This window comes from Mustela erminea, chromosome 13 (genome assembly GCF_009829155.1).
Source record: "Mustela erminea isolate mMusErm1 chromosome 13, mMusErm1.Pri, whole genome shotgun sequence".
Classification (NCBI taxonomy): domain Eukaryota; kingdom Metazoa; phylum Chordata; class Mammalia; order Carnivora; family Mustelidae; genus Mustela; species Mustela erminea.
Genome location: NC_045626.1, coordinates 60,270,944 through 60,291,938, shown reverse-complemented (window position 1 = coordinate 60,291,938; position 20,995 = coordinate 60,270,944). Strand labels below are relative to the sequence as shown.

The 20,995-nt window shown below is 47.8% G+C and overlaps 1 protein-coding gene across 1 annotated transcript; it reads right to left on the bottom strand.

The window, feature by feature from the left end:
* On the bottom strand, positions 1–19,858 carry CIDEA (cell death inducing DFFA like effector a). The gene is made up of 5 exons (XM_032311087.1): positions 19,756–19,858; positions 9,536–9,680; positions 8,544–8,690; positions 2,234–2,415; positions 1–433 (listed from the first exon to the last, which is right to left on the bottom strand). The coding sequence occupies exons 1-5, from the start codon at positions 19,791–19,793 to the stop codon at positions 286–288; spliced, it is 660 nt and encodes a 219-aa protein (XP_032166978.1). The 5' UTR covers positions 19,794–19,858; the 3' UTR covers positions 1–285.
* Between the last annotated feature and the right edge of the window lie 1,137 nt (positions 19,859–20,995).

Genomic DNA, 20,995 nt, shown 5'->3' with positions numbered 1-20,995 from the left:
TCTTGGGATTGGTTTATTACAGAGGAGAGGAGCTGAAAGACCCAGTGTGTGTTTGTGTTGCTCGCCCTCCGAGGCCCCTCCACCTCTCCCACCTTCGGGGCATCCCACTGGGCAGCCCCCATCTCATGGGCCGTCAGCTCCTTCCTCCCCGCTGGGTGCCACACCCGAGCACAGGTGCCCGCGGTGTCCAAGTGTGTGTGGTTTAGAACAGAAGCGTCTTCAAAATCATCATTTGAGAGGGAATGTTTGGGTCAAGAGCCAGCTGGGTCCCTGTAGCTGGCCTCCCTAACCGCACGTGAACCCCCGTCTGGAGTGTGACCTGCGAGGAGCCGGCCCTTCCGTGTCGCCCAGCAGCTGGAGCATGTATGAGCCGGTGTAGATGAGCAGCTGTCCAGTCACCTGGGCGGCATGGGCCACGAGTCGCAGCAGGCTCCTGCAACGAGGGAACGAGGGCGCACCTCAGGCCTGGCGTTCTGGGCCAGCCAGGGGCAGACGCGCTCGACTCCTTACCACTCCCCAAACATGGGCTCAGAGCAGAGCCAGCTTGCGTGTGGGTGCTTTAGGGAACCACCCCCCGCCCCCCAGGGCTGGCTAACGGGCAGATGCTGACGCAGGAGGCCTGGAACCACCTTTCCTCCAGCCACTTCCAAACGTGGCCTGTTGTGCAGTAATTAGGAAGCACGGGAAAGGCGCACGGTGTGTCCTGTCCTTTGGCTGCTTGCTTACTCAGGCCACCTTGGGTGGGTATGGGGGGCTTGTTATTAAAATCAGGCGAGTCAGGTGTGGAAGGAAAACCAGGCTGGAGGAGAGTGACCCTGTGACCCAGATTGCTTAGGGGAGCTGGGACACTCCACCTGGACCCTGTTCTGGCCCTACGGCTGAGCCTGGCCTTCCTGTTACTCTAGGCTAAAAAAGCGGCTTTAACTCAAATTCTTATTCTCCACCGAGTCTAAAGCAAAAAGATTTCCTTCCAGTGTTAAAGGTCTGTCCTTTCGCAAGGCCTGGGCATCAGCCACGCTGGTTGGGACAGCCCCAGCCCCTGGGGTCCCATGACAGGACCCTGGGGTGATGCTTTCAATGTGGGGACCTTGATGACTTCTGTGGCTCCTTGTGGGGCCATCAGATCTCAGATGGTAAGAATTAGGGATGAGGAGGCCTCTCAAGAAAGAGTTTGCTGAGGCAGGATTTGGGGTGAGGTTTACTTTCCTCATTATACTTTTCTAAGTTGGTATTAACTCTCCTGTCTCACTTTAGAAAAATCAATCAATCAAGCTCTTTTCTCCCATCTCAGGAGGGAGGGGGAAGTTCTCCTGGGAGTCAAGATTTCAACACAGGGACAGCCACAGTTGTCTGGGGCCGATGGGTCCTGATGGGTCTGAGTGGGAAACAGAGGCCACCCAGAAGCCATTGCGGAGCCAATTCTGTGCTCATGGGGGGAGACCCAGCCTCATTTCCAGAGCATTTCCTGCCCTGCGCTAGGGCTCAGGGATGACAGGGCCTGTGGAGAGAAGGAGCCCATGCCCTTGGAGAAGCAGGGGCCCCTGCCCTGAGTGGCTGTGCCAGGACTTTTTAGATTAGCTTCAAAGACCTTCTGCCGCTGTCAGTCTCTCCCATCCATCCATCCCTCCACAGGAATTAGGTATTTACAGGATCAGTCCGACTTTACTAGAAGACAGAAGGAGGTGTGTTTAGAGCCAATCCATTCATAAAGAACTTGGAAGCAGCTTTGTCATTTTAAAGACGTTAGAACTAAGGCTCAGAGAGGTTAAGCTGCGTGTTAAAGGTCCCACAGCTGGCGGCTCAGAGGCAAGGCTGGGAGGGAGGGCAGGGGACCCTCCGTTCAGGGCTTGGGGGACGGGCTGTCCGGTCACAACCACAGAGCATTCCTGGGGAATACACAGAACGTGTTCAGACCAACCCCTCATTTTTTTAAGACATTTGGTTCTTCTCTATACTTATTATTTAGTTTCTGTTTCCATGTTGTATTTAGTGGTCTCTGAAGGACAAAAAAAAAAAAAAAAAAAAAAATTTGGCTCAATGTTCTGTCCCCTGACTGAAGTCTGTGGCATAAACTACCAGAGGGCAACATGAATTAGTGAAGATCAGGTCAGGGCCTCCATGGGGCTGGGCATGGCAGGGCAGAGCAGTGAGCTGGGGACGGGTCTCCCCACACACCCACCCCAGGCAGCACCCATGCAGCTCCCAGACCCCTAGCTGCCCCCCGAAGTGTTACCTCAGCAGGGCCTTGACTCCCGTACACCGGATGTCGTAGGACACTGAGTACATCTCATACATCGTGGCCTTCACGTTGAGGCAGCCAATGACATCCTTGGGGTTCAGCTTATACAAGTCGAAGGTGACCCTTGCTATCCCTGCTTTCTTTGGCTGCTGGCGAGCTGAGACGTAGTTGCCACCCTAGAACCAGGAGGGAGGGAGGGACTTCAGGAACATCGCCAGCTGTGACGTGCGCATCCCATAATTCTAGGTTTTTGCCCGTCTTGACTCTGCTGGCTTCAAATCTGTTGGTGACTGAGCTGCTAATTACCTGAGGCATGTTTCTGGCAGATCAGTATGCCCCCACTGCTCCCGTGTCCTAACCCATAAGAAACGATCCTTCCCTAAGCTACTTTCACAGTTTAGTGATTCGGGGTCAGTGTGGTTTAGCTTCGGGGCCCGGACTCTAGGATGACTGCACTATTGACATGAGGTACAGAGCACACACGGCCTGGTCCCTTAGGCTCACCCGTGGTGACTTGATCGATGGGGACAATCTCATGAGTATAGCATGGTCTGCTCAAAGAGGAGTGGACAGCTATTTCCATTTCACAAGAGGCTGCCAGGCGGGCAGTGACTAAAGCAAGGGGCATGGCATCTGGGGAGCTCAGTCCATGAAGCCTCTGCCCTTCGACTCAGCTCACGATCCCGGGGTCCTGGGATCAAGCCCCGCATCGGGCCCCTTGCTCGGCAGGAAACCTGCTTCTCCCTCTCCCACTCCCTCTGCTTGTGTTCCCTCTCTCGCAGTGTCTCTCTGTCAAACTAATAAATAAAATCTTTAAAAAAAAAAATTAAGCAAGGGGCAGGGCGAGAACTTCCCAGGGCTGCCTCTGCTTTCTAGCTACCGCCCGGGATGAACGCGGACCTCCTGGGGACACAGAAAGCTGTCTGGTTCCAATTGCCATGGAGGTCGTCGTGAAACATCAGTAGACCCTTCAGGTCAGGGGAGAAAGCCAGAGACCACTGTCAGTCCCCAGGTTTACAAAGAGCCCTGGAACGTCTTCCACACAGAAAGCTTTGCAAACAGCAAGAACAGATGGACGCTGTGCCAGGGGCGACTCTCCCCAGGGCTGGCTCTGCGCAGGGATCCTGCAGGATCCAGGATTCAAAAGTACAATCCAGTTACTACGTCTCAGGAAGCTTGGGGGTTGGGAGGAGTTGAGGCTGGAAATGTTAAATTCACCAATGACAACAATGACTCTAGGTGAAGGTAAAACATAAATTTCCCACAAGTACCCACTTCTTGGTAGAACCACTCTTCTCTCCTCCACACAGGACATACACAACAAGTTGTTTAATGCACAAGGGGTCCAGCTGCCTCTTTAGGGGATACTAACTGTCCAGTATTTAGGAAACGTTATTATTATTTCTTAAGTAATGTGGAGCCCAATCGGGACTTGAACTCATGACCCCGAGATCATGACCTGAGCTGAGATCAAGAGAGAGACTCTTAACTAACTGAGCTACCCAGGCATTTCTAGGAAACATATTTTTTAAAAATTAAGATTATAGAATGAGGGGCGCACAGGTGGCTCAGTGGATTAAGCATCTGCCTTCAGCTCAGGTCATGATCCTGGGGTCCTGGGGTCGAGTCCCACATGGGGCTTCTTGCTCATTTTGGAATCTGCTTCTCCCTCTGCCTCTGCCTGCTGCTCCCCCCGCTTGTGCTTGCTCTCTGTCAAATAAATAAAATCTTAAAAAAAAAAGATTACGGAATGAGAAGGAGGGTTTTACCTAAAATCTGCCCACTGTTCTTTCTTTCTCACTGCTTCATGTTCCTTTCTGATATATAGAAGTTTTTATCTTATTTCCCCTAAATGTCTTCCTTGAGTGTTGGTCTTCAATCAGAATCAGCCCACAAGCTCCACGGTGACAAGGATTTCTCTGACCTGCTGGCTAAGGAAGAAGAAAGGATCGCCAGCCAGCCTGGTCCTTCCGCGCCCTCCCAGGCCTCCCGGCGCTCGGACCGAAGACGGGCGACCCCTGGTGGCTATTTCTTGGGGTGGCTGTTCTCGGTACCGTTAAATACAATAGGCTTCACTGACTTGGGAAAAAAAAACAAACAAACACGCACCTACAAGGTGGGTATAAAAAAATACGCACCTACAAGGCTCTTATAATCACCTTGGAGGTGCCCATTTCCATTAGAGGGAAGAAGGTTGAAAGGCCTAAGTCAAGAGATGACACGGGTCCCAAAGTCATTTGTCAAGCAGGCTGTTGGGAGCTGCAAGGCCTCTTGTCCCCTTGGACACACCGCCCCACAGGATTACTTGCACCCACAGCCTCTCAGCGCCCTGCTCTCCAGCTCAGTCTCCCCACGCCCACCCAAGCTGAAGGCCCACTCCCCCAGTGTCTGTTATAAAAACAAACAGAAAAACCGCCCTTCCCTTCTGAGCTAGTTTCCTGTTGCTCTTGTAACAAATGACCACAAACTCAGTGGCTTGAAACAACGGAGATTTAGACCAGAACAATCTGGAGGTCAGCAGTCCAGTGAGCTGGCAGAGCTGTTCCTTCTGTAGGCTTCCAGGGGAGACAGGGGCCCCCTCTCCTTCTGCAGGTTCTCGGCTGCTAACGTCTCCCCTCCTCTTTCCCTGTGTCTGGCCCTCACTCTAACCCTTCTGTCCCTCTGTAAGGACCCCATGATGACACTGGTGTCCGGGTTACCCAGGCCCATCTCCCCAGCTCAAGATCCTTAACTTATCCATACCTGCTAGGTCCATTTGCCAAGTAAAGTAACACCTTCACGGACTCCAGGGTTTAGGCTGTGGGCATCTCGGGAGGCTGTTATTCTGCCCACAACATCTTTCTCCAACAAAAAGGCCCAAGATGGCCTTTTAAAAGATTTGTCTAATTCACCCTATGCTCTTCCAATCCTGCAGTAACCCTCTCACCCCAGTTGTGGCCACAAAAATGTCTTCGGATACTGCCAAATGCCTCTCAAGGGGTAAGACTGCTCCCCACCCCCCCAGTTGAGAACCTCTGCTTGATGGAGATCTACAGGTCTACTGAAATCCACATAAACAAAAGCTATTGTGGGGTCATCATTTATTCTGAAGAGTGTAAAGGGGTCCTGAGGTCAAAAAGCTTTAAGATCCCTTGCTTAATGGATTATTCTGATATTTTCACTCAACAGAGGTGATGAGATTTATCCGTCGAGATGCCTGGAGCTGTACGTCCTGCGTTGTCACAGCTGAAGACTATTCCATTCAAAGAGACCCTAGGTATTAATTTGTGTGTACTGACATAGAAGCCCATGGCCAGGGGTCTGCGGGCAGGATGTATGTCTAGGAGAGGACTGCCGGGGTCGTAGATGGTGCTTCAGTTCTATGGGATAAAGGGACACCGTTTTAGATAACTGCTGGTGGGAGTGGAAAGGGTTCATTGCTCCATAGCTTAAAAAATTGGAAAAGCCTCAGAATACCAAATCTAATGGTATAAAACAGTATCCTATTATGGTCTTAAGTTATGTTTTCCTAATCACCAATGAGGTTGAAGATTTTTTTCCCTAGATTTTATTGTCCATTCTGCAGATAACGGTCCCTGTTTTTGGCCCATTTTTCTACCAGATCGTTCATTGTTTCCATAACTGATTTCTGGGACATTCCTAAATTTATCAAATACTAATCTTTTGTTGGATTATGTCGAAAACACATTCTGCCCACTTGGGGCTTATTGTTTTACATGCTTTACATAGTATCTTTACATAGTATCTTTTGATGAACAAAATTCTTAATGAAATGTATCATTTGAAAAGTGATTTATGCATTGTCTTTTTTTAAAAAAATATCCTAAGAATGTCAAACATCTCTGAGACCCTCTCAGTCCTGTCTCCAACTTCCTTAATGGTTTTCACCTCTACCTTCTTGTGCTGGATCACAGAACCTTCTTAAGTGGTCTTTTCAGTGCTGCCTGTCTCAATTGACTTTAACTGCATTTCCAGAAATTCTATTGTAGTCTTTGAAGTCTACCTAGTCCTGATTGCCTCTTGTCCCTTCTAACTTTTGAATAGCTTTGGATGTTTTAAATACACTTATTTTATTGATTGATTGATTGATTCATTATTTATTTATTTGACCGACTGAGAGAGAGAGAGAGAGAGAGAGAAAGAGAGGAGCGTGTACAAGCAGGGGGAGTAGCAGGCAGTGGGAGAGGGAAAAGCAGGCTCCCTGATGAGCAGGGAGTCCGACACAAGACTCAATCCCAGGGCCCTGGGATCACAACCAGAGCCGAAGGCAGATGGTTAACTGACTGAGCTACCCAGGAGCCCAAAATACACTTATTTTATACTCTGCCTGGTGATTCCAACATCTGACATCTTTGGAGGTCTGACTTCATTATTTCTGCTTACTCTCACATAAGTGCCTTAAGTCCTTACATTCTATGATTTGACTGTGAACTCACATTTGTTGGAATTTTAGGAATGGAAACTCTCTGATACCCAGATCAATGCTCATTCTGAGCCTATTTGCTCCTACTGGTACATGGGGACCCAATCAACTCCAGGACTCTGGGGCTGGATGGAGGGACCAGATGAACAAAGAAAACTCAATGAATATGCTCCTGTTATTGATGCTTCCTTCCCCGGGGCTCTGGAAACGAAACTCTTGGCTTGGATGTTTTTGGAATCAAGAGTCCTTAAAACCTCATGAAGGCAGCTTGTGTCCACGGATTCTTAGGAGAGACTAAGATTCTCTGCTTTATGTGGGCATCTCTAATCTGGGCCCTTACCCTGTGTCAGCCCAAAGCTTTGTCTCCTGTCCTGCCGGCACCTGTCAAGATTGCAGTCCTCAGTCACTGCAGCGAGTGGATGGGCACAGGTGAGACGCTTGCAGGTAAGCTGCTGCTCTAGATTCTGGCTCCCATAAAAGTTTTGGCCTCTGAGGATTTTCCTTTGTTGAAGGTCAGTAAGCATATAAAATATGTTTTAATATTTTGTTTTACACTTTTGGGTGTTTTATAGTAGGATCCAAGAGATATATAATCTGTAGTTTTCCTGGATATGGAAACCTTTATTTAACTTTTTTACCTTTCTAACTCACTGTAAATTCATACACACACACACACACACACACACACACACACCCACCCCTACTCAGCTGCATTGGCTAAAGGAATGGTCACATCTGCATACTTTAACAGGATCTGTGGGTACTTATTGGCCTAAACCTGTTCCTCAGAATTATTTGCTTTAAAGCTGGTGCAGCCACTCTGGATAACAGTATGGAGGTTCCTCAAAAAGTTGAAAATAGAGCTACCCTGCAACCCAGCAATTGCACTACTGGGTATTTAGCCAAAGATACAAATGTAGTAATCAGAAGGGGCACCTCACCCCAATGTTTATAACAGCAATGTCCACAAGAGCCAAACTATGGAAAGAGCCTACGTATCCGTCATCAGGTGAATGAATAAAGAAGATGTGCTAGGGGCGCCTGGGTGGCTCAGTGGGTTAAGCCGCTGCCTTCGGCTCAGGTCATGATCTCAGGGTCCTGGAATCGAGTCCTGCATCGGGCTCTCTGCTCAGCAGGGAGCCTGCTTCCCTTCCTCTCTCTCTCTGCCTGCCTCTCCGTCTACTTGTGATTTCTCTCTGTCAAATAAATAAATAAAATCTTAAAAAAAAAAAAAAAAGAAGATGTGCTAGAGATATACAGTGGAATACTATGCAGCTATCAAAAATGAAATCTTGCCATTTGCAACGATGTGGACAGAACTAGAGGGTATTATGTTGAGCGAAATAAGTCAGTCAGAGAAAGACAATTATCATATGATCTTGCTCATATGTGGAATTTAAGAAACAAAACAGGATCATAGGAGAAGGGAGGGAAAAATAAGGCAAAATCAGTGAGGGAGACAAATCCTAAGAGACTCTTAATCCTAGGAAACAAACTGAGGGCTGCTGGAGGGGCAGTAGGTGGGGGATGGGGTAACTGGGTGATGGGCATTGAGGAGGGCACCTGATGTAATGAGCTCTGGGTGTTTATACGACTGATGAATCACTGAACTCTGCCTCGGAAACTAATAATACACTATATGTTTATTAACTGAACTTAAATTTTAAAAAAATGATTTGCTTCAAATCATATAGCTTAGGCTCACTAAGATGCTAAATTTCCTAGAAATGCTTTGAAGCAACCGGTTGAAGTTTGCAGATCTGGTTATTAGGGGAAACAAAGTATATATTTAGAAAGAGGGCAAGTCAACACCAAACCAGAGAACGCATTTTGTGGGTAAAAAGTCTACCCAGTAGCTGTTTGGATAAGTGTTTTACTTACTGGTGTCCACTTCTGCCCTTTCTCCAGGATCATGAAATGCGTGTTGTCTTCTAAGGTCTGAAAGAACTCTTCCGTATCCACCACGGTCCCATCTTCCTCCAGCACCAAACTGACCAGTCCGCTGGTGATAACCAAGGCTTCCAGGGTCTGCACTGGCAATGCATCAGAGACATGGAAGAAAGCAGGAGATTCTGTTTTGAGCCCTCAGAGCCACTCTTTAAGTTATAGTTTCCAAAGTCCTGTCTGAACTTGCTAAAATTTCAATAATAAAGATCTACCTTAACTGGGGTGTAGGACTTAGTCTTTGCTTGGAAAAAGAGAATTTCAGGTTTCTCTTTTTTTTTTTTAAATTTTTTAAATTAACATTTAATGTATTATTAGCCCCAGGGGTACAGGTCTGTGAATTGCCAGAATTTCAGATTTCTAGTGGATCTCTCTTTTTCAGAGATTTCAATGACATGAGACAAATTAAGACATTCAGTCATTCAGCTTCTATAATTACTGATTTTGGCAAATAAAATGAATAAGGCAACAATACAATAGAGAACCATCTTTCTTGCTATAAGGTCTGCGTGTGGGATGCTCATTTATTTCCGTGGGTGTCTTTGTCTGGGTTATGCCTCCATAACCCAACTCCACAGACTCCGGATTCTTCCTTTTTTGGTGATCTAGGACACTGTTTTAGATTAAAGACTATTCTTTCCTGGGACTTATAACCAAAAACAGATTTCCAAAGCCCGGTGCTTCCCCATATTCTCCCTTGTCAACAAAGTCAGGCTACATTATCAGTTTTAAGGCCTTTGTTTCTGCAGCTAAATCTTTTATGGTCCAGAGAAGTGCTAATGTTCCCCTTCATTCTTTTCTTCTCCCCTTAGGGTCTCTGAGGCCATGACATTTCTGTCTTGGCACTGGCTTAGTACCCAAGATCAGAGCCCCGAGTGCAGTCAGGGGCCCTCCTGTGAGCGGTGGGGAAGCACTGTGCTTCCTTGCACCTTGCTGAGAAGGTCCTTCAGACTGGTGGCCATCACCCCTCGCCGGCTGCTTCTGTCATGGTTGGAGACCCGGAAAGGGCGAGCCGAGTGCATCAGGGGGGTTAGTAGGACTCTCTTGGTCTGTGATCCCATAAACCTCAGGGGCCTGGAAATGGAGGAGAAAAGTTAAAATATCTTAGATGTAACCTTCAAAAGAATCTTTTAAGAGAGGATTGTGGGGCATCTGGGTGCCTCAGTGGGTTAAGCCTCTGCCTTCAGCTCAGGTCATGATCCCAGGGTCCTGGGATGGAGCCCCGTGTTGGGCGCTCTGCTCAGAAGGGAGCCTACTTTCCCCTCTCTCTGCCTGCCTCTCTGCCTACTTGCGATCCCTCTCTCTGTGAAATAAATAAATAAAATCTTTAAGAAACATATAGAGAGGTTTGATGTACACAAAATTAAAAGTTTTCATATTTGCATCTGAAAGAAAGAAAATCAATAGTTAGAAATTATTGAAAATTTTATATATATACATATATATCCTGACATCCAAAAAACAAATGAGTAATAGATATATCATTTAAAAACACAACCATTATATTATTACACTCATTTTACTAGAACATTCAAAGTCCTTGTAGTAACTATGTGAGAAAAGAAACTCAAACAAGAAATGAGAATTCTATTCTGCAAACGTGGATTTTACAGCTGAAAAAATCTTAAAAAAAAGAAAAGGAAAGAAAAAGATTTCCAGAGGCTATGCAGTGACCAAGCAGAGTCAAAGAATTAGGTACAGGGGTGCCTGGGAGGTTCAGTGGGTTAAAGCTTCTGCCTTGGGCTTGGGTCATAATCCTGGGGTCCTGGGGTCAAGCCCCTCATTGGCCTCTCTGCTCAGCGGGGAGCCTGCTTACCCCCCACCCCCACCCCGCCACCGCCTGCCTCTCTGCCTGCTTGTGATCTCTGTCTGCCAAATAAATAAATAAATAAATATTTGATGAAAAAAAAAAAAGAATTAGGTACACACACACACACACACAGAAAAGCTACTTATTGTACGGTAAGACTAAGCCATTGCTCTAAGCTCACTAGAGCAATAAACTCATTTGTAGGAATTAACTTAGAATAAATGAGGAATAGGGGCACCTGGGTGGCTCAGTTGGTTAAGGGTCTGTCTTCAGCTTGGGTCATGATCTCAGGGTCCTGGGATCAAGTCGCGCCTTGGGCTCCCTGCTCAGTGGGGAGCCTGCTTCTTCCTCCACCTGCCATTCCCCCTGCTTGTGCTCTCTCTGACAAAGAAATAAATAAACAAAAACTAAAAAAAAAAAAAAAAGAAGAATAAGCAAGGAACACCAGAACACTATAACAACTGTGGTTGGAATAACAATAAGGAAAAGATCTTTGGGCCGTATACCACATGACACTTTGGAGCAAGTTCCACACTAAACAAAGAATTAATTCAAAGTTTCACTATTAAAAAAACTAACATGGAGAAGGAAAGTAACAAAACCAAATCAAGACAATTTTCTCTTTTTTTCTTTCTTTTTTTTAATGATTTTATTTATTTATTTGACAGAGAGAGATCACAAGCAGGCAGAGAGGCAGGCAGAGAGAGAGAGAAGGGGACGCAGACTCCCCGCTGAGCAGAGACCCCCCCCCCCCACGATGCGGGGCTCGATCCCAGGACCTTGGGATCATGACCTGAGCCGAAGGCAGAGGCTTTAACCCACTGAGCCACCCAGGTGGCCCTCAAGACAATTTCCTGAGGAAAATAATCTTGAACCCTTGATTATCAAATTTTAGTTACCTAGCAAATACTCTCTCTCTCTCTCTCTATATATATATAGTGTATAAATAATTGGGGTTACAGGAGAAACTCACAGCTTTGGTAGTTACTTAACAAACACTTTTGTTGTTAAAGATTTGGTTTTTAAGTCATCTCTACACCCAACGTGGAACTCAAACCCTCAACCCCAAGATCAAAAGTTGCAGCCTCCACTGACGGAGTCGGCCAGGCACCCTGACATTTGCTTTGTAAATATTACTTGCTTACTCCTCAGAAAACTCTGTTATATAGTCCTTTCTCAACTTGCAGATGAGGGAAATCAGGCCAGAGAGCTTCCCCAGAGCTGGGAGGAGCCAGAGGGGGGATTAGGACCCTGCCGCCTGTTCTTGACCTCATTAAGTTTATCTAGATGCCGCACACCAAAGAATAAGACAAGTTTGCGTATTTGGGGACATAGGAGGCTTTCGATAGCAATTAAAGAAATACAAAGCCACCTTTGACATACTACCCCATGCTTTTAAACAAACATCCAAGAATTTATTTAAAAATAACTCCATGAGGGGAAACAGATGCATCTTGATGTGGCACTAGGCGTGGCTTCGGTCTCTTTGGAGATCAGTCTAGCAATGTGTAGTTTCCACCCAGCACTAGGGGCTGTTTTATATTTAGGAATATATCAAAAAAGAAATTATTTAAAAGAATATAAACAGGGTGCCTGGGTGGCTCAGTTGATTAAGCGTCTGCCTTTGGCTCAGGTCTTGGAATTGGGCACTGCATTGGACTCCCTGCTCAATGGGGAGTCTGCTTCTCCCTCTCCCACTCCCCCTGCTCATGTTCTCTCTCTCACATAAATAAGTAAAATCTTAAAAAAAAAAAAAAAAGAATAGTAAGTAAGTTAGGAATGTGTCAGGTGGGTTTTGCCTCATGTCAGGTGCTGGGATAAGTGACACATGACCTTATTTAATCTCCACAGCCCCTGGGGTAACAGTATGTATGGTTTCGCTCTCCCCAAACCTGAACGGTGCCTACTGATTTCAGGTGCTCAAAGAGCTGTTGACAATTTGGACAAATAGTCCATCTGGTGACATTCAGGAGAATGGTTTTATTTTTTAGGGTAACCTTGTAGAAGATACAAAGTGAGGACATCACTGTTTTCTTTCTTTCTTTAAGATTTTATTTATTTATTTGACAGAGAGAGAGATCACAAGTAGGCCGAGAGGCAGGCAGAGAGAGAGAGGAAGCAGTCTCCCTGCTGAGCAGAGACCCCGATGCGGGGCTCCATCCCAGGACCCTGGAATCACGACCTGAGCTGAAGTCAGAGGCCTCAACCCACTGAGCCACCCAGGCGCTCCACATCACTGTTTTCTGACACATAGTATCTTGTCTAGATTAACCCCATGAAGGCTAAAATTCTAGAGACTTCTGTACTTTTTGTGAATGCCTATCGCCTAGGATTAATACTTTATTTTATACATATACACACACATACATTCATAGCTACACATATATTGTTATTTATTTATCTATGCTTTATTTTCCCAAGCAGATTGGAATTTCCTTATGGACAAAGTCTTCTTTGTTGTATCTCCCATAATGCCTAGACTAGCACTAGACAATATACGCTTTAAATAGTATGTGGTCTAACTTGAAACTCTACAAATGGACGTAGTGAAAAGTTCAGTGATTTACTGAGTTATTTTCTATATGAAAACCCGGTAGTATAGCAATGAGCCAGCTCTCAAAATTTGTCCAAAATTTGTCAGGTTAAGTTTTATGCTTGTAGCATGATCAGCTAGTTTCAGCAAGGTTTCCGTAATAGTCAGCACCTTATCCCTGTGCCCTGACCATGAACTGGTGTTCTAGGAGTCAGGCCTGGATTGTCAGCTCAGATCTGATGTGTCCGTTAGTGTGTCCTCACTGGCCACATCCAAGCACTCGCTATGGCCAGCTTGTGCTAACTCTTAACATATTACTAATTACCAGCATAACTTTACAGGGAAAGCATCACCCCATTTCTCAGATGGGAAAACTGAGGCTCAGAGTGTTTTCTCAAGGTCACTCAGTTAAGAAGGAAAAGACAGTTCCTTTCCCTTCCTGGCTGGCAGAGTCCATGCATTTTCTCTTCCTAGTGAGGCAACTGCAAAGGGACTGCGGTGCCCCATTAGCCTGAGCAGAGACCCAACGAGTGAATCAAGCCTTGAACTGACACAGCAGTGAGACCAGCAGACGCCTCTGAACTTTTGCCCTGATTACAAGAAGTTACACCAGGTTCTTTGGTTACACAACCCCATGAATAAGATGCCTACGTTATGCTGAGCTGATGTTGCAGAGAACCCACTCACAGTTCCATCTCCGGCGATCTGGTGGACTGGGCAGTGAGGATTTTCCATATTATGCTTTACATTTAGGACTGGGCTTTGGTGGCAACCTACATATGGCGGCTGAAACTTACAACTCTGGGGGCCAAGTCCCTATGGGAAGAGAAGGATACTAGTTCCACTCAGTGCCCGACACTGGGCACGTTAGTGCATTACTTAACAACTTGGCAAGACAGATGTGTCAGCTGAGCAAAAGGGAGGCTCAAGAGGTTAAGAAATGATTAAGGTCGGAGCTAGCATGTGCTAGAACAGGGGTTTGAGTCCAGCTCCCATTCTTTGCACCATTGTGTCTGCCCCACATGGTGAAAACCCTCCTATGGGACAGAGCCACCCTGGAATCTCTCCCGCAAGAGCCTCTCTTCTCCCCACAAAGCAGGAACTCATTGCTATGAACCAGGAGTCCTTCTAGAATCTGTACTCACTGAGGCCAGGGTCTTCGTGTCCATTTTCTGGCTTCCCCACGGCCCCTAGGCTACTGCTGGCATGTAATCTATTTACGGAGTAAAAGACAGGCTAAGACAAGATCAGAGAAATGGGAGAACAAAGTTCGTGTCCTGGAATCTTAGGTCCAGGTGTAGAGGCCAATGGTACACCTTGTGGGCACAAACAGCTTTGACCTAGTTAGTTCTGGTCTTACACCTCCTCATTGGATGCAAGTGATCACGCCTTAGTGAGCTCCCGTGCTCCAATGACGTAGTGTAGCTGATCATGCAGAGTCCTTATTGTCTTTTAACTTCAAACAAGGTAAGTGCTGGCATTGATTTCTGGTCCTCCCTCTCCATGCTGCCCTCAAGATAGCCACCCTCCATAAAAAAAAAAAAGGTGGGGGGGTATAGAGTCCATGTTCTTCCTCCCTATTACGTTTCCTAACCGGGTAGTGGCTCATTGTTAGAGCACACCTAAAAAAATCCTCAGAGACATGAAAATTAAATCCTGCCATTCCCTTTAAGGAGCAAGAGGAATATCTGATGTATCAAATTATATAAAATTGAGACTCTCTTATGGATAATAAAAAAAGGGGTTATATGGAATTTTATGTACACTAAACTGATTTAACAATTATTGTAGGATTATTTACTTTGTTCCAGCTAAAGGAGCAGCAGGGCTAACAAGATAGCTAATTGAACAAAGCAACATACGGATCCAATTCACTCCTGGTCCTCCTATTAGGAAAATCTAGGTCACTGGCTATCAGCATAATGTCTAAAATGTGTTGCCATTCTCCCCCGAATATCTTAATATATCAAAGTCGAGACAGGAGCTCCGAGAAGCCTTGGATTAGATACATCACACGTTAGTCACCTTTTTTTTTTTTTTTTTTTTAAAGATTTTATATATTTATTTGACAGAGAGAGAGAAAGACAGCGAGAGAGGGAACACACGCACGGGGAGTGGGAGAGGGAGAAGCAGGCTTCCCACAGAACAGGGAGCCCGATGCAGGGGCTCGATTCCACGATCCCGGGATCATGATCTGAGCCGAAGGCAGGCACTTAAGGACTGAGCCACCCAGATGCCCTTTTTAAAAAAAATTTGTATTTATTTATTTGTCAGAGAGAGTGGGCAAGAGCCAGAGAGAGCAAGCAGCAGGCAGAGGGAGAAGCAGGCCCCCTGCAGAGCAAGGAGCCTAAGGCGAGACTTGATCCCAGGATCCCAGGATCACACCCCGAACTGAAGGCAGACGCTTAAGCAACTGAGCCACCCAGCATCCCACAGTCACCCTCTAATTCCTGGGATAGTGCAGACAAGCTATGAAGCAGGAAGGAAACAGTTCACTAAAAGGAAAAGAAAAACCAGGAAACAGGTTGTTCGAGGAAACAGATTGTTTCGGGGAAATCAAGACAAAAAGAGAAGTCAGACTTCATAGAACATTCTTAAAAACTGGAAGGGGCATAACTCCCAGAAGTGAGGAAAACAGAGAAATCTTTGTGTTTTTTCCTTAAGGAACAAAGGAGGCTCAACTTAGTATAGGGTGGCAAATAGAGCAACGAGCCAGAGATGGACAGATGTGAGCTTTACACCAGGAAATGGAAGCCAGCTCCCACAGGGCATTAAAAAAAAGCATGTTTTTATGTTACCCAATGGACTTACGTTTCTTCCAAAAGTGGAAGGAGAGGAAAACGGCAGGCCTGGGAACAAAGTCTCCCCCAGAGAGAAACATTTTGGGGTCAGCCGTGATGAGGTGGCCCTGTCAGGCTGTGTAAGTGACTCCCCAGGGAACATCCGGAGTGAAATGAATGTTTTGGTGTCTGAGTGGCCCCACGTTTTCTTGTTAGGTGGCAAGGAGGAACCCACCCGAGAGTAAGTAAGCGCAGACACGGGTAGGCAAGTCAACCAAGCACTACCACCAAAGCCTGGTGACAAGAAAGACATTAGGGAGGGAAGTGGTGATGTCCAATACAGCAGTGCAGAGATAGACAGGATTGAAAAGCGGTCATCTGGTCTGGCTGGATCTGGGTGAGCAGTAGGGACAGTGTCAGGGTCTAACTCAATGGCCACAGCCGGAGGAGTATCCCAACAGCACAGGGGCCAAGTTCCAGGCTTACACACACACATGGTCCTGCGCCCGGCTTCCATCTGGGCCTTGACCAACCTATTGAAATCCTTGATGCAGGAAGAGGATTCAGTGTATGTATGACCATGAAGTCTTTTGACACTTTGAAATATTATTAAAATAACAGTTTAGACCCACGGAGGAGTAAGCGTCAGTAATCAAGGAAATTTACTTGTAGAAAATGCAATTCCTTGCTTAGGTCACTAATAAGACGGTGTGAAATGTGTCCTGAAATGCCAACTATCCATAACCTAGAGATCCTTGTTCAAGCAAAGGAAAGATGTACCAAATAGCAACAAATGCAGCAATTTTGCACACAGTATAGTATCTCTTGGCTCTGTAACAACTTCAAGGTCGGTGGGAATGCTCTTGCTCCCGGACAGACACAAAGGCTGAGGAGCTTCCTCTATGACAACACAGGCAGGTGTGGGCATCTTTGATGTCCAGAGCTCTGTTAAGAGACCTCAAGCTGCTTTCACCATGACTATGACCTTGAGGGATCACAGACAATTAACAAACGAAAGACTGGATTAAGATTTTAGAATTGCTGGCCTTAAAAAAAGAGGAGTATGTAGATTAAGTTATTTCTTTGGCAGAATGCAGTCATCTACTAATGAAAGAGTTAGGGCCATCTAGGTTAAAACGAAGGAACAAGTAGGAGACAGAAATTCAACAAGACTGTAACTAACACATGTGGCCATCACCTTGTCTGTGACTTACACGGGTCTTCAGCCTGGACATGGTTCTAAAGGACAGGGAAGAGAAGTGTTTTCCTTTCAACAAGTAGTATAGATTGTTTTTCTTCCAGTTTAGTTTGGAAGCAGGTGGATTCCCCCCCCCACCACAAAGAACTGTACAATGTGTCTCTAACAAATGGATACTTATTTTTAGATTTTGCCAAGCTCAGAAGGAATGTGTCTTCGAGTAGACATTTCCTTTTTTTTTTTTTTTTAAGATTTTATTTATTTATTTGACAGACAGAGATCACAGGTAGGCAGAGAGGCAGGTAGAGAGCCCTCTGCGGGGCTTGATCGCAGGATCCTGGAATCATGACCTGAGCCGAAGGCAGAAGCTTCAACCCACTGAGCCACCCAGGTGTCCCCCTCCTTATGTTTTGATTTGCCAACATTTCACAAGCAAGTGGCTCCCGTACACACTGGACCCAGTGGAAGCCTCGCACTGCTGCATTTTGGATCTGAATATCCCGTTGTAGGAATCAGGGGGAAGGGCGGGGTCAGCCCTCATTCCGCAGGCATCTCCTGCTCCAGGCAACACCAGCGAGGAATTAATGCCTACTTACCGGTCCTTAAAACTCAGCCTGCCCCCTCCCCAGGGCTCACAAGAAGTTGCAGAATGTGTGTGTTTGCATATTTGAGAATTGCACACCAAACTGTCAACAGGTGTTACCCCCTGGGGTGGAATTGTAAGAGGGGAAAGAAAGGAACAAAAAAGGAAAGAAACCCAAGGCTTTACCTTTATACTTGCGTGCTTTAGTGAAGACGTGTGAAGCAAGTCTGTTTCTCACCCTTCCTGGTTCCTACTACTTGACTTCTGTTTTTTTGGATTTTTGTTGTTGTTGTTGTTTATTTTTAAAGAGAGAGCCGATGCAGTTTAGGCAGACCACATGTACATTTTGGAAGCTATTTTTCCTAACCTTGAGTGTTGCACACAGCAAATCCAGCCCTCTATAGATCACACTGATTTTGCAAAGTGGTTCTCCCTTGCCACCCTTTCCTTTCAACCTAGGCTGTCCCTCTGCCCTTTCCTACAAATGGGATCAGTCACCTTTGAAAACCTGCATTTTAAAGAACTCAAGGGCTTCTCTATCCTTTTTGAAGCACGTCGAAGATCTTCAAAGAAGCACTATCCCTTTCATTAATCTATACTTAAAAATTACTTCCATACAATATTTGGATTTTATTAACAAGGACAGGATAGGGTATGTCAGATACTGAAGTGGGAAACAAAAGCAGAAGAGACATTATTAAGTTTCCTTACTACCCACAGCTCATTGACAAGCCTTTAAAACAGGCCGAGTGACATTCCTCTAGGGACTCAACTGTCTGAATGTTAATGCTTTGCTAAGGGCAAAAGACAATCCCAGCCCAACCCCCCTTCCTCCCTTAGGATCCTATAAGTCTACTTTAACATACAAAAATTTCTTTGGGAACTTCCTTTAGATCTACCCCACAAGATATATGTTGGCAATCATCTCCCAAGTATATGACCCACCCATAAACATCTGAAGGGTCTCAGGACAGAGTTTCTACTAAACAGTAATAAAGGACCTTTCCTAATAATAGTAGATAATAATAGTAGATCCTAGTCCCCTAGGGATCCAGGAAACCTTGTTTCCAAAACACCTGGAAGGCCCACACCATCCCTAAACCCCTCCCCAGTTGAAAGTATATAATGGGCCACTCCTCATGACCCTAGCGCAGCTCTTTCTGCCCACGGGTCCTGTCCCCTGCTTTAATAAAATCACCTTTTTGCATCAAAGACCTCTTAAGAATTCTTTCTAGGCAGTAGGCTTGGAACCCTAACGTTCTTTCCTACATCAGTATGAAGATGAACAGAAATTGGGTCCTCGCCCCCACCAGCGGGTGGCAAAGCCCCGGGAGAGCGGGGGAGGACTCCGAAGGCTTCTCGGGGCCCCTGGTCCCTCCGAGGGCAACGAGGGCGCTCTCAGATGCGGCGAGAAGGGGAGCGCTTCCCTCCAAACACATCCTCACAAGTCTGGGTGGAGTCATCAAGCAGGGGTCACGGCGCATTCTAAGCCCAAAGGGTGCTCTCGGCTCAGCCCACCTCCTCTTGGAGCTCAGAGCCCTCACTCATCTTTAGGGGTAAGTCTGGACCATCCCAAAGCCACCGAGTGTCCCACCAGGGCCCCAGCTCCCGCTGAGATCCCGAGATACCCTAGAAGTCCTGTCCCGGCGCACCGTGAGGGCGTTGCCCAGGTTTCCCGCGACTGGGCCCTCGAGGATCTGCAAGCGCGGCTGCAGCACCAGCAAGAAATTCAGCCATTCCCGCATTCACCACTGTCACCTGTTCCGTGGATGCCCGCGCAGTTCGGGAGCGCCACACCTGGCACTTGCAGCCAGCTGGAGGAGGGGAAGGAGCCCTGCGCCCGGCTCGGGCTCTGCCCGCCCGCGCTGCCCAAAGGCGTGGGCACCAGAGGTGAGGCTGGGTGCGTGGGCCGGGACGCGGCCTCGGGGAGTTCCGAGTCGCGGGGCACAAGGGTGCCGGAGGACCCCGGGTGCAGGCGAGCCGAGGGGCTCACGGAGGTGCCAGGCACAGGGGGCAGCAGAACGCCCAGGGCGTCGGGGGACACCGGGCGCCGGTGGGACTCAGAGCGCACGGGCGCGGGACGCTCCGGGGTGCGGGGTGCTTGAAATGCAAGGCGACGCGGGGCTCAGAGGGGACAAGGGGCCCAGGGGACTACGGCGCTCAGAGGGATACGGGGCGCCGGGGGACGTGGGGGCGCGGGGGGACGCTCAGGCGTGGCCCTGAGCCGGGCTCGCGCCGCACTCGCCTGATGAGGGCTCCGGCGTAGTCCCGGGCGGTCTCCATCGCTGGGGTCCCCCCTCACAGGCTCCGCTTCTGCCCGCCGGCGCCCTCTTAAAGCTCTGCCGCCAGCCCCGCCCCGGCCCCCGCCGGCCCGCCCAGCGCAGGGCGAGGAGCTTGGCAATGGGCTCTCCGCAGCCGAAGGTCGCGGCTTGGCCTTCTGGGAGTGCGCCCCGGTCAGTGCCACCTCGGGGCCCCCGGGGGAAACAGCTCTCGCAGACCGCTGCAGAGGACGGCACCCGGGACTCTCGACCTCCAGCTGCTCCGCGGGTCCCTGGATGGTCGTTGTTAGCCTAGGCTTGCCTTGCCCGTTCTGGGAGTTGGAGAAATTGGCGACATCGCCAGCCAGGATAGCGTGGCTTTGACTGTGAAAAGGCAGATGTGTTGTTTTCAAACCCAGGCCATGCGGGGAGAGGCCGGGGTGGGGTAGGAGATGAGGTGCGGGAGGAGTTACCCCAAGGGCCAGCTGGGTTGGCGCCGGGACTGCAGCCCACGACGTCCCGCTCCAAGCTCCGCAAGCCAGTTGGCAAGGTGAGGAGGTTCCTGCAGACTCCTGGACACGTAGGCCTTCAGGTGCTTGGGGGGAACCTTGGCTCCCTTCCTTTCAGGTTGCTTCACGGCTGTATCATGGGCATTTGGGAGCTGTGAGAAGCGTGTTCAGATCAGAGAGGTAAAGGAACCGCGGGACTTTGTTAACAATATTTTAGCTCAAATTAAGGGACTTTCTCAGAGTAAGGAAGGCAAGACAGAAGCCGAGCAGGGCGGAGGGGGATTTTGTTGAGGGCTTTCTGGCACAAATAACCATCCCAGGAGACGCACTCTGGCTTGTTGTAGACCTTGGAAGCCGGCAGGGGGCTTGTCAGGGATTCCCCGGGGCTCTTACCTACAAAATGGAAGCAGAAGCCTCTACTAGATTACGGTGTGAAGCAGCAGTCCCTTCATTCCAGCGCTTTAAAAAGTAGAAACTTTCTAGGATATAGAGTTGCTAGTGCTTACTGTCCTGCACATAGTCGAGTGACTGGCTCCGTAAATTATTGGTAACTGCTGGCTGCCCTGTTGTGTGTTTCCCAAGAGCTGTAGCCTGCCCTGTGCCTCCCTTCTCTTGACTCAACTCTGTCTTAGCACATTGACTTGGTCACCCAAAACACGGCTCCTCTGTCTGCATTCCTCAAGTCAGCTCACAGAAACAAGCACACCCTTATTCCTCT